The 14,347-nt window shown below is 39.7% G+C and overlaps 1 protein-coding gene across 18 annotated transcripts in view; it reads left to right on the forward strand.

The window, feature by feature from the left end:
• The window catches only part of nrcama (neuronal cell adhesion molecule a), a 54,950-nt gene that overhangs the window by 15,947 nt on the left and 24,656 nt on the right, over positions 1-14,347 (forward strand). For 15 of the 18 annotated variants that reach the window (XM_020614377.1, XM_020614381.1, XM_020614390.1 and 12 more), the window contains exon 2: positions 9,311-9,361. The exons of 1 other annotated variant lie outside the window; for it this stretch is intronic. In XM_020614377.1, the coding sequence (XP_020470033.1) occupies positions 9,311-9,361 (51 nt within the window). Of the gene's footprint in view, positions 1-2,410; positions 2,436-9,310; positions 9,362-11,251; positions 11,357-14,347 lie in introns of those variants that run through there. 2 more of the 18 variants (XM_020614386.1, XM_020614387.1) reach the window with 2 other exon arrangements.

Below are 14,347 nucleotides of genomic sequence, written 5' to 3' on the forward strand. Positions count from 1 at the left end.
CAGGAATTAGCCTGATTCATACCCACATGTGTGCATAGAAACTCTAAGGGAAGTGTGAAAATGGAAAGCAAGATAAAACACCAATCTTCTGTGCCTCCTTAATATTTTCTAAAAACAGCAAATTCAGTAATATCATCCTCCACCATCGCTTTTGATCTTCCTTGAAAGAACCTTATGTTGCATAATTGCAGTGGGATGCAGTGCACCAGTTACACAGCTGTGAGGGGCTTGGTTTGTGTGGTGTGAGAAGAATGTGCAGCCTTTTTTCATTATGATGGAACTACAGTCTGGCACCGCTTTTCATGGTGTAGCTTTGTTGAACCATTGAGAAAACAGTAATATCCCATTTAGTTACAGCGACGCTGCCAAACAGAATAGAGTGAGTGTAATATCTAGAGTTCACTGTCACAATTGTGCTGCACCCAAGCACTCTTTTTGTTGGCTTGTCACTTCTTCATCACAGCTTTCAGCCTGAGAACAACATTTTCTGTGAAGAGTCCTAAATTAATCACATCGCATAGAGAAATCTCTCTTCACTGGTGTTACTAATATTAGGAGACCTCAATCCTCTATTCCTCTTCTCCTGCCTTTCTCTCTGTTAGTTGGAAGACATGCAGTCAATATTAGACATCTCCCAGGCATCCTATAGGTCTATACCCTCCACTGTTTGCCCTCTCTTGTCAACATTCCCTTTGTTTTCACACTCTCATTTCCACTTTTCTCATCTCATTGTGTTCCTGTCCATCTGTCTCCATCTTTGTCTTTCCCCTGTCTCCTTTTTGTGTTGTTCCTTTAGATAAGATGGTCCCCAGGGAGCAGGCTGCATGGGCATTTTTCAACATGTTTTTGATGGGCAAGCTCTGCTTTTTTTAATCCATGATGTTAGTTACAGACATTCAGATATCCGATTTCTTTAGCAAAATTGGTTACCACAAGATGTTTTTGTGAGCAATGGTGACATAATGTACTACATTTATAAAAGAACATATTTTGTTTGATTTTATTTCTCACAATTGTGTCTCTATCTCTGCCTCTTGCTGGCTCTGTTACATTTCTGACATTGACTTACTCTGTCTTGATTGTTTCCAGTGTTTTGCATGTGGATTGCCCTAGAGACCAAATGTGTTTCATCATCATGGCTAAATTAATCAGAATCAGCTTTACTGGCCAGGTGTGTTGGACACATGAGGAATTTGACATTTAACATTAGGTACAAAGTTTTCTTTCCTTTATTTACAGGCTTTTGTCATGACTGCATGGGTTTCGTACTTCATTACGCTTTCTGAAACGTCAATGAGTCAATGGATCAGTTCACTTTTATTCAAGTCTTTCTTAAAACTTAAAAACTCACATGCCTATGTGTAAACTGAAATAGTTATTAGTCACTGTAGCCATTCTTTCTCTGACAGTGACTGTAAAGAGATCCCTTCTAAATGTAAGGAGAAATATTCCACAGGCCTCTTTTCATGAAAAAAAAAATTCAAGAGTCAAGAATCTTTATTGTCATTATGAATAGCACAATAAAAAATTTTTTGGCAGCTCTCAGCTTAAAAGACAGACACATTATTTACATAACACACAATTGTATAATCTATATAAAACAATGAGCAAATAAAAAGGGATGTATGGGACCTAATCAGCTCAGCAGCATGTTAGTGTCAGGGAGCGGCGTGTGCAGCTTCCGTCAATGTAGAGGTGTGAACCCAATTAAAAGGCCAATACTTGGAGACAACAGAATGAAGTTTATTTGTCAGCGTGGGAGAGCTCAGGTCAAGGAGAAACAGTCAAACAGGCAGAATCTTTGGTCGGTGGTTCAGGCAGGGTGTCGGTAACGGGTGTAGCAGTCCAACAATAGAGGTAAGGAAAAAATTGTTAGTCAGTTAAACAGGCAAGGTTTCGCTCTCAGAATACTAGGCAATGAAATAAACGCTGGACAGTCTAGGCTAGGCAAAGAACAATCTGGCAGCTCCCCACAAGGTTAGGAGCTGCTATATACTGAGATAAACAGGTGTGAGTGATTGACCAGCAGGTGAAGGCATTTTAGAGTGATGAGGTAAAGTGCCTGAGAGTCTGGGTGAGCTGGGGACAGGAAGCCAGCGGAACAGGATCATGACAGTTAGCAGCAAAAGAGTCTAGTAACATTATAAGGTGCAACTCAGGGCAAATCTCAATCTTTATGAAGAGGTGTGAGCATGGGTGTGTGTCTGCAGAGGTCCAGTGTTCTGTCTGTGTCTGTCCATAGGGGGAAAGTTGTGTGTGTGACTGGGGGTTACGGAGGTGATTGATTTCACAGCTCTGGGGAAGAAGCTCTGTCTCAGTCTGTTTGTTTTAGTCTTTATATTCCTGTACCTTTTCCTGGAGGGAAGAGGCACAAACAGACTGTTGCCTTGGTGGATGGGGTCTGCAGCAATCCGTCCCGCCCTCCTCTGGATCCGGTCAGTGTATACAAATTGTCCTAAAAGTCAGATATCACTATATAATACAAGGTTTGGGAAGCTTAAGCCTTTTTAATACAACATTATAAATTTTTGTACATACATAGAGCTATTTTTGTTTGCCCAGACAGTGATACCCTGCTTAGTTTCAGCAGAGAGATAGTAAACACAAAGGAGGAGTGTTGAGGTTAAACAACTGTAATGTTGCCATTTTGTCTAAATCACATTGTTGGATTTTCTGCCTAGAAAGGCATGACAGTGTGTTAGTGAGCATGCAAAATAATCTATTTACTTTTATTAATTACACCTGAGTTGTTCCTTCTGTGATATGTGAAAATACCTGATCTGTTGCTAGAATTACATGGATAATAATACATGTAAAAAAAAAAAAAAAAAGTATTTTAGGTACATAATTTCTTTCTCATGCTGGCTACCATTTTAAATATTTGAATTTTAAATTGAGTGTAAGATTAACACAGCAGCTTTTATCTTCTGTGGACTGCCATATTAAACCCAAACATAGTACTTTATTGCATAGGGTTGTGTTCTGTAAAGGAAGTCTTACTGAGTGTCAGACAGGATTTTATATCTGTGTGGGACTGCATGTTTAGATTAAAGAGGTTCCCAAGTCCTAGCCTTGGGAGGCATTCCCTTCCACAGCCTGTTCAAATCCTGCATTAAATCAAACCCAAAGATGGACCTTTCTCTCTCACTGTGAGTGATTTGATGTAGCCAAGCATCATATAATGAGGTATTTTATCTGCATTAATGCTGCTTTTTTTAGTCTTTACTTTTTTTAAGTGTTTTTTTTTTCTTCCGTTGCTCCAGACCTCCCACCCTTCTGTTTACTGCAGTCATTCTCATGCTTCTCCTCTCTCTCTCTGTTTCACTTGCTATACACACCCTCTGTTGGGGCTGTGCAATGAGTCAGTTGATTGGAATAGAGCTCCGTAAAGCTCTCATATCTGGACACCTTTACAGTATGCTCTCCTTCAGTTGTAGAAAGCTTAGCAGAGGAATGCTACTTCATACTATTTCCTAAATCTTGACTTGTCTTCTTGCTCTTACCATCTGTGCATGTACACACATTACATTCTTGATGACTCCATTGTGTGCTTTGTGTGATGTGGAGTGGGAACAGTGCGGATGGGAGAATTGTCCCTTCAACCTCTAGAAGGGAGGAAAAAAATGACCATTCAGGAGGTAGTAAATCTCCCTGATTAAACCCAGCTCTCTGATTGCTCTTATTGTGTGAGACTGGACTGTGTGTATGTGTGTGTTATCTGTCACATGAAGAATGCTGACAGTGAATGCTGACAGAAATTAAAAAACCTTGGAAGAGTCATGGTAACCAACCCCCTTTTCAATCTATGTCTATCACAAGCACACATATGGACAAACACAAGGGAATATATGGGTGTAAACCACTCAATGGAGACATGTGAAGGCCAACCTGACATAGACTTGTGGCATTTTTTTAATTGAGCTTTATCTCAAGAAAGATCCTGTATGTTTTCACTATTTTGACATTTTCTAATGTTGTGCCATTTGTGTGCACACTGTTTTCACAGTTTCGATCAAGTGTAAAAATGTGAAAGTATACCAGTGCAAAAGAGTAGTAACACTAATATAAATTACTATGCACTGTATTTATGCAGATGTTTTGTAATGTATTATTGTGTTGCATACTGTGGCTTATTCAAAGTTGGAATGCTGGAAATGCATACAAATGTTTTATTGTATGCCCCAGGGGGTTTTGTAAACATTGTATTTATACAACACAATGACACGGTGCATTAAACCCAACCTGGTGATCATCTTAATGTGGTCATTTGTCATTTTCTGTGACCACAAGAGCATCTAGACAGATGTACATGGTCACAGAACACACACACACGCACACACACACACAGAATAATAGATAGGCCTAAGGCCTGCATCAAAATCTTTACACTCATAGATGGTATGTCTGATACTTGAGCAAACAACCATCAGGATCCTACAGACTGACACTTCTTTGTTCCTGTATCCAGCTTACAGACAAAGACTGAAACAAACAAACCCTGTCACCAAACAAATTAAACTCTGGTCCCCAGAGGCTGAAGGCATCCTGCAGGACTGTTTCACCCAGACAGACTGGGATGTGTTTAAAGCTGCAGCCACCTCAGAGGACTTTTCTGTCAGAGTACAGGATTATGCTGAGTATGTGACAGGGTACATTACTACCTGTATCGACAACATTGTGCCCACCATACAAGTCAGGAGGTTCCCCAACCAGAAGCCCTAGTCGCCCTGCAAATGAGACACATGCAGGAATCTTTCACAGTGGTGAAAAAGAACTCTTCTTCCCATTCACTGTGATGATATGATATGTTTTTTCTACCATGTTTTCAGGTGTACATTATCTTCTCATCTTCGCTGCACTCGCTAGTTGGTCTACATGTTCTAATCCTTCACGATTTAATATGAAACATTTTTTAAAGCTTTTCTTTTAAATATTGTCATTTTCTAATTTACACGGATGTAAGTGTGATTTAAAAAAAGATAGCAGCAAAAAAAAAATTGATTCATCTCACTGGTAAGTGGCGCTATGGTGACCTACTTCTAGAACAGGCCCGTGGGTGACTCGTGGTCCTTGTGGGCGACCTGGTGCCCGTGGGCATCATGTTAGTGATCCCTGCTCTACACCCTGTTCACCCACGACTGTGTCGTCTCCCACAAAGACATCATCCTAAGGTTCGTGGAACACACCACAGTGCTAGGTCGCATCCCTGGTGGGGACAAAGAAGCATACAGGATGGAGGTGGCCAGTCTGGTGTCATGGTGCAAGGACAACAATCTCAGCCTTAACATGGATGAGATGAAAGAGATGATAGTGGACATGTGGAAGGAGAGGAGAACTCATCAGCCACTGTTCATCCGGGGGCTCAAAGTGGAGAAGGTGAACAGCTTCAAATACCTGGGCGTCCACATCAGTGAGGACCTCACTTGGACATTTAACACCACACAGCTGGTCAAGAAGGCCCAACGGTGGCTGTATTTCCTGAGAATGTTGAGGAGATTTGACATGTCGCCTAGAATCCTCAGCAACTTCTACAGCTGCATCGTTGAGAACATCTTGACCAGCTGCATCACTGTCTTGTATGGCAGCACTACTGCTATGAACCGCAAGCACCTGCAGAGAGTGGTAATGACTGCGGAGAAGATCATCAGGACTCCACGGCCCTCTCTGCAGAGCATTTACCACCGCAGGGTGCGTAGGAAAGCTGCCTCCATCCTCAAAGACCCCACCCACCCCCAGCATGGACTGTTCACCTCCCTACCCTCTGGCCGGAGGTTCAGAAGTGTGAAATGCAGGACCACTAGACTGAAAAACTCTTTCTTTCCCATGGCTCCCATGTAGCATATATTGTCTCTGCATTATATTGTGTTCTTATATTTTTATTTCCTCCCTTCACTTGCTGCTTTAAAGTTCCTTAGATTTGTGATTTTACTGCCTATTTAGATTTGTGTTATTGCTCATCTCACCTTTATGTGGCATTCATGTGGACGGCAAAGTAAGAATTTCATTGTACGTTTGTATGTTTACACGTTTCGTAACTGTGACTTATAACAAATAAACACATTGACCTTTGACCTTGACTGTGGATACACACTGCTTGGCAATATGACACTACTTTCCCACATTTAAAGTGTTGTCTTATTGCAGGCGTTTGTTTTAGGATCAGTATTAACTATAATGTGTGTATTTTAATATTGTGTAGAGATAACAAGAAAGTAGAAATGGGCGTCCACTCTGGGGTTGCAGTGTGTGATCCTTAAATTGAGGCAGCTAATTGAAACGGGAGATAGGCAGTAAGTTAAAGTGGAATTACACCAGGTTTTGGGACATACAGTAGAGCCATAGTAATCAGACATAATCACTCTGTAGCTAGTATAAGCATGTCTTTATCACTACGGGATATTTAAATATTCATAGCGCTTATATTTCTCATTATTTTTGTTGTCATATTTTACTGTTCTAATGAAGATATGAACAAATCAGGTCTATTTTTTGCTACATGAATTCATCTGAAGGTTTCTTTAAGACTCAGACATTTTGTGGAAATCAGTGAAATTCAGCGCTTGTGAGGTTAAAGCTGTCCTGTCCAATTAATGCTTTTGTTCAAAATTGAGTCACTCTACTAGAATCAGGTGTGTTTTTGGTATGTTTTTATTCTAATACATCAGATTGAATTTCCAAGGCTCATACTTTCATATTTGGCTGTGCAACTTTTGCACTTTTGCTGATTTAAGTGCACTGCTGGCTTCCACATATTTATGTTATAGCTTTCTTTTATATGCTGTAGGTCTAATACTGTTCAAATTATTTTGACCTATGCAGTTGCTATTTAGGCAAAAATGTTGTGGCATCTATTTTCTTGTTTTTAAGCTAAGCGAATGGTCTCCTGGTTTTTAGAGTGGTAACAGTCTTAACATCTGACTGTTTGCAACAAAGTGAATAAGCGTAAAGTATTTCCAAATGTAAAGAACTTTCTCTCTAAGGTATTCAGGTCTCTTTCTTTGCATCTCCATGATAATGTGTTGGAGCACGGGGTCAGCTGTGCTAGTTTTTCTCTTCTGCCACCTCCCAGCTCTCCTCTTCTTTCTATTTTTCTATTCCTGTCACTGTGTTTCTCTCTCTCCACCCCTTTCCCTTGCCCTTGATGATGAAGTGCTTTTAGATTTGCCTGTTAATAATGCATGTGTCAGATCCCCTCTTGCCCTTCATTTTTTTATTTTCTCTCTCTCCCTATTTCTTTCTTTCTCCCATCATCCTCATTCTACCTGTTGTAGTTTTCTGATGTCTTGACTCTTTCCTGTCTCTTTCATTAACACCTCGCTCACTTTTCCCCCTCTTTCTGCTTAAAAATGATATTAGCTTTAATTATTAAATTAAAATATTAGCTGATGTTACACATAAACAAATAGCCATTTTCACTTCTTTCTCTCTTTACCTCCATTTCTACATCATCCCGTTTCCCTGGTAACGGGCCACTGTTTGGGGTTGGAATGGGATCTCTCTCTCTGTGATAGCAACTACTCACCCATGTAATCATGGGAGCTTCAATGGAAAGACCACTCTCTCATCTCTTACATTATCATTATCCCATGATTTTAAACAGCTCAACCTCAGTTTATTAATGGATACTAACACGATCCACCATCTTTCTCCTCTGAGCTAGCTACAGTTTTAATGGCTTCATGTGTAAATGGGCTGATGTTCATTGGTTGACACAGACAAAGCATTTGCTAATGTGAGATGAATGGAGAGTCTCTCTGGAGTTTATGATAATGAATTTGCGGTCACGAAGAGAAGCCATTTTGTGGGGGCTGGGGGGCATCGAGCGTGTCTGTTGCTGAGTAACCTTTCATTTGCTGGATGTAAAAGTAATAAAAATGACTGGAGATGTTTTGGTCATTGATTGAAGACCCTGTGTTTAGCAAGAGACAGTCATTTACTAGATATTCCATGGAGAGCTCCACAGATGTGCCCATGTTTTCATGTGTCACTGTATATCACACTGATGAATAAATGAGTCTGTTAACTTTGAGGGCTGAATACCTCTTTGTCAGTTATATTTTGTTAACATGTAACTGCTCTGATGATAAAAGTTGACTTCCCAAATAGAGGATGCGGCTTGTTTTTTGGACTTCACTATTAGCAGTTTAAAAGTTTTTCTTTTTAAAGGCTTTAGCTTTGCCCCTTTGACAAGTTTTACAAGTTTGCTTGTAAAACTTGTCTTTGCAACATGAGTTGTAATAAAAACAGCAATGCTACATATTGTCACATAAGATAAAGTAGTAGCAGCAAAGATTTTATAACCTGTTGGACTAAACCAGTCCTTGCATGTTCTTTTATGAAGAATAGTCAAAGACAAATCTGTCTTTTAAGATAATTATTACAATCAATATTTCAGAAAAAATATTCAAGAAAAGCAATACAGAGCTCTGGATTCTGTCTCTTTCTGAAGCCCTATCACACAGAAGTATAGTGCATAGCTGCTGCAGGAAGCTGGAACCACGAGTTTCCTCTGCATAGAGAATTTATGATAAGAGTCATGCAAAAGATCTGACGTCATCCGCGCTGTCCTTCATCCTCGTTCCTTGGTTGGTTTCTTGACCTCGTTCTGACCCCTCATTTGGTGATCTTGTCGCCAGGCAGATTTTGATCGGTGAAACTCTTGAACAACATCCTGACCTTTCAATAGATAGTTTTAGAGGAAGCACCTCTAGCATTGCTAAGCAACCGTGGTCTACTTCCTGTACGTGGTTTCCTGTCTACTCTTACAGTCTTACACATGTCTCCTATATTCTTAAAGACAAGTGAACTGGTTAAAACAAAAGTAAATCATAAAGCATATGATACTAAAGTAAACTTGTAGATATATTTGCTAATGCAGATTATAATGTCAATCCTATAAGGCCACGCATTTCATATAATGTTGATAAATGTTGATAATCTGAAGCCAAGACAATCAGACCTTACACCCACACACAATTCTAGTGGAGACAGTTTAGTCATCTCAGTATGTATCTGCACGACTTCCTGTTGTTCTGAGTCTCTCTGCACCTACTCCCTCAGCATTTCATGTCCACAGGTCAAATCTTTACAAAGGTCAAAAAGATTAAACAATTATTTGAACAGTTTTGCAAATACATAACATAGCACTAAATCATTTTATCAAGAATTTCTTTCTACAAACCCTGCATGGCTGTCACAATAATACTTTGCTTTGTGGTGGTGGTGAAGACTTCTAATCCTTTAGAGCAGCCTGAGCATAGTTTTAGAGTTGGTTAGTTCATTAATGGACAATGTTCTGCTGTTTTTGCAGGTTTGAACCAAAGTCTGAACATAAACAGTGGCTGAGATTAAATCCTCAAAGGTAATGATTCTGCTTTCTCTACTTTACATGTTGTATTATCATTTTGTTGTCTTTCACTTTTGCTATATGGGGGTTTTTAAACAGTTGTGGTGACTGTAAATGCCTCAGAGTATGAACATTGCTGTAGCACTGTTACATACCAGCAGATCATGAATCAGGTTCAGTGATGACAAAAATTCTGTCCTTATTGTCTACTTTTGCTTCCTCGTTCACTTTTACTGCAGCTGTATATTTTTGGCTCCTACTGTATGTGCTATGTGTATTCTGATTATACAGGAAGTGTCAATCAGCTCCTCCCTCCCACCTCCTCCTGATCATTTTCTGACAGAACTCCAAATATTGTGTTTGAAACTGTGCTTGAAAAGCCCTTTTGTGGATTTTATAAGCATATCAAACCATGCTTGTACTTCAAGTAACAAAGGTCAGTCAGCATGGATGAGGCATAACTCACAGCTGGCAGTGACTGATTTATACCCTTTGCAATCTTGGCTGCACTCTCTTGGTATCTGCAGCATGTAGTAAGTCAGCCATGGCACCAGCAGAATGCTTGATGCAACTGCTGTGTGGCTTTAATTTAAGTGTGGCATTAAGGTTTTTGTTTTGCTGCTGTATGGAAGACACAATATGCTCTTATGTTGAAAATAACTCAAAGGAAGTGATAGAATATGAATGAATGAATGAATATGTGTATCAAGATATTCACAAGCTACAGTCGAAGCTGGCTAACAGTGGTGGAAGAATTAATCAGATCCCTTACTTAAATAAAAGTAGCAATACAATAGTGTTGAGTAAAAATATTCTGTTACAAGTAAATGTCCTGCACTCAAAAAGTATAAAAGTATTAGCATCAAAATATATCGTGCAGAATTGTATGATAAACATTAATGTACACCATATGATTTGATTATAATTATTTATGCAATGTCACTACAGTAATGCAACTTGTAAAGGGAGAGCTAGTTTTAACTAGCATATGTGCTTATAATTTGAATTACTGCTGGGTAGCTTGTGAATTTTCCACTGGAGATCAATAAAGTCTAATGATTATACTGTCATTTTTGTATTAAATTGGTTCTGAAAAGTAACTAGTACTAAAGTTAAACAATGAATGTAGTGGAGTAAAAAGTACAATATTTACCTCTGAAATGTAGTGAAGTCAAAGTATGAAGTAGCACAAAATCAAAATGCTCAAAATACAGATACCTCAAAATCCTTCTTAAGTACAGTACTTGACTGAATGTACTTAGTTACTTTCCAACACTGCTGGCAAATGACACATGGTGTTGAGCTAGGTTTATGTTTTGGAAGACAATTAGGTTATTGATAGATACAGAGCATCAACAAATGAAAGGATTGCACACATCATGCTGCTTTTGTCTTGTAGAAAAGCAATAAAACATATTTGTGAGATGTTTTAGTAAGTACAACCAGTGAACAGTCGCTATTACATAGCACACTGCTACAGTGTTTCCACGTCCAATTATTTTCATTGTTACCTGAATAGTCCCATGACAACACTCTACTATAATCCACTTATCCATAATTTTAACAGCGAGTCTTTATCCCAGCAGTTTATTTTACTCAAAAGATGACATGGAAAAGTGGCTGAATTATAGTGAGCTGTGGGATCTTCTCTCTTTGTGTTTGCCCTCCTACAGTTTCTTCTCTCCTCTTTTCCATCCTTTTCTGAGTAATCCTGATGAACAGGTGGATGGAGGAGGAAAAAAGGGGCCATGCCAGCTTGTTGTGCTGCTATAACACTGTCAATAGGTCCCCCACCTCCTGCCTCTTTCCTATCATGCCCTTCTCTCTCCTTCCGACATTTCACCCTGTTCTACCTCAATCTTTCCTGCCCTCATACTGTCTTTTCTTCATCATTACATCCACTAGCTTTGATGGTGTTGTCTGTTGGTGCAATGAACCTACAGAAAAGTCTTCAGAGATGGATCACGACTTGTAAAATGGAAAAGATGTATAGCAGCCTCAGCCATAAAGGTATGACAGTTTTGGAGGACACTTACCTTGAAGGACACAAACACACTTAATCGTACATATCCTCACAAACAGTAACTTATGTCACAGTATAGCCCAGAGTAACATTCCAAAGTTGCATCTGCTCATCAATACCTTCTACCAAGCAATAACACCCAGGAATACCATTGAGTACTGGCTCATTTACAAGTCCAGCTGGATTTATGTGGCCATTGTCACATTAGAATGAGACCGACTGTTGATTTAAAAGAGCCATGGCATGCTCATTTCTAGCCATTCAATGCTTAACCTTGGGTACCTCTAGATTAGCTTTGCACCCATCATAACTTCAAAGAGTCTGTAATTATTCCAGAATGATAAAACCCAATATCACAAGGACAGCTTCCTCCTGAGAACGAGAGGATAGTTAGTGAACGGACACAGCTCCCGCTGCCAGTCAGGAGGCTATGACAATGCATAAACAAAAAAAATTTGACAAGTAAGCTACATGTTTGACAGTGACAATAGCTCAAATCCTACCTGACATGTTTGAGCCAGAATATGAACAGCATGAAGAACCGCAACAGCATTATTTAATTTGATTTTCTCCTTCATACATAGATAAACAACAGTATATGTACCAATGAAAAGAGATATGCAACACTCTAAACAAAACGGGTAATTGAGAAACCCCACATTTTAACTGGCATAATGCAGACATAGAAACTTCTCCAGCCTTACAACAATTCTTTACAGAAACAATGCATTAACAGGCATTCAACGTGTGGGTTTTTAAAACTTATCGTTAAGTCCCAATGAGTAGTGGAAACTTCATTCCCTTTCAAGTAGCTCCAAGGTCGGTAAATCCAAGTGGTGATTGCTGTGTCTTCCCCCATAAATCCCTCGCATTAAAGGCGACCACATACATTCATACAGTAACATCATGGATCATTAGAATCCTCTCATCAACAACACATCACATGCGGCAGACACACTGGCCTCAACCAGTCAAAACAAACAGGTATTCTGCTCTGGGAGAATCCAGCGTTGATGAGCTGATCATTCCCTGCCTTGGGGTGCTTCACTGGCCAGCTGCTTGTAGGTTAGACCTGGTCAGCTAAAACAGCGAGCCCCTGTACATCAATGGTTCTCAAAGTGTGGGGCACGCCCCACTAGTGGGGAATAAAGACATGACAGGTGGGGCGCAATGAACGGAGAAAATTAGAAATGAGTCATTAATACAAGTAAATTGAACTAACATCAGTTCAGGGCCCGGGAGAAAAAAGTGGAACCAACCAAAAGTGCAACAATAACGGTTTAACATCGGCATGTTAACTGCAGCGCAACAATATAAGGAAACTTTCACACAGAGGGCCAATAGTGTACGTAGTAGGCATAATAATGTAAATGGATAAATGTGTTACATGGACCACAAAATAGCTGGCGATTCAGCACAAGCAGACAAAGAAACGACAGGCAGTAGTCTTATCAACCAAAAAGCCAGCTGAAAAGAAAATATGATGAAGCCTATCTTGCGCTTGGATTCACGGTGGGAATGGTGGGGGCAGAGGAGAGACCCATGTGTGTCTTGTGTCTTAAGCCACTGGGAGCAGACAGCATGAGACCCAACAAATTAAGACATTTAGAGACAGCAGAGCCCAGTCACGTTAATAAGCCACTTGACTTCTTTAAAAGAAAGCTGGTAGAAAACCGTTAGCAGGAAAATGGCATGGTAAAATCCACATCAGTGAACAGCAAAGCACAAATGGCTTCCTTCAAAGTTGCATACAGAATTCCCCAGTGCAAAAAAAACACACACAGTTGCTGAGCAGCTCATTCTCCCTGCTGCTGTAGACATGGTGTCGATTATGCTGGATGAGACAGGTGCTGCAAAATTGAAAAATATCCCCCTGTCAAATGATACAGTTGCACTTATATTTTTTCTGTTTTGAACTTGGTGTTATTTGATATTTCAATTAATTTGAAATTTTAAAAATTGGCCGATTTCTTTATCATTTTGTTGACAAGTGGGGCTTGAAAATTTGCCCGCCCTCTTAAGTGGGGAATGACAGAAAAAGTTTGAGAACCACTGCGCACAGCTGTACATGAACGTTCCCAGACATGCAATAACCTCAGACCCTATATTTTTCTCCACATCCTGTGGTCACAATGCAGGCATCAGGAGGTAATATATATCCACAAAACTGCATGCAGTTGAAAAATTCTACTTTTAGAAGAATAACACCGGTTATCAGGCAAGCTCACATGAACATGCACGGCCCATTGTGTAAGACTTTATATTGTCTCAAAAAGTCTCAGAGTTCACGAGACTTGTATAAACTGAGCTGTTTCTGCACAACAAACGAAGCAAACACCTTGTTTTTGAGCTTTCAGTTATGTTTAAGATGATAATTCTTTTTTACAGATGTAGATGTAGAAGTCAGAAAGCACAGAAAATCATGTTTGGCATGGGCTCCTTACTCAACATGCATGTTCTTTGCCTCCTTCATTTCAAATACATTTTTTATAGTTGCTTCACACATTCATTCCTAGAACACACACACACACACACACAGCAGCACTATTCTTCAGCTGAAGTATGGTGGATATATAAAGGACTGTCTTGCTGATTTTCCATGTTTTAACCAATTAACTATAACATACATTATCTTTAACACAATCACAGAACATTATCTAATGCCACTTTTAGATACCAAGCTTTTAGAATGACTTCTGTACTGGTTCCTAGTACTGGCTTATTTATACTCGTACTAACAATACAGGTGATACAATGAACTCTGAAGCCCAGTCAGTGGATGTACTTGAGGGGGATTGTTCAGTGTTTTGGGTGTGTTCTGTGCAGTTGCCAGAGGGTGAAATAAAAGAGAAAAAGGCAACCTCTATTTCCAGTTCCTTCCTCAAGCTAGCCTACGCTACATTGGTGTAAGAACTGGGATAGGGAAGAACTGCGGGAGCCGACAAAAGCAAGAGGCAGCACAAACTGAAGCAGAAGGA

Source organism: Monopterus albus, unplaced genomic scaffold, assembly GCF_001952655.1.
Source record: "Monopterus albus unplaced genomic scaffold, M_albus_1.0 scaffold145.1, whole genome shotgun sequence".
Classification (NCBI taxonomy): domain Eukaryota; kingdom Metazoa; phylum Chordata; class Actinopteri; order Synbranchiformes; family Synbranchidae; genus Monopterus; species Monopterus albus.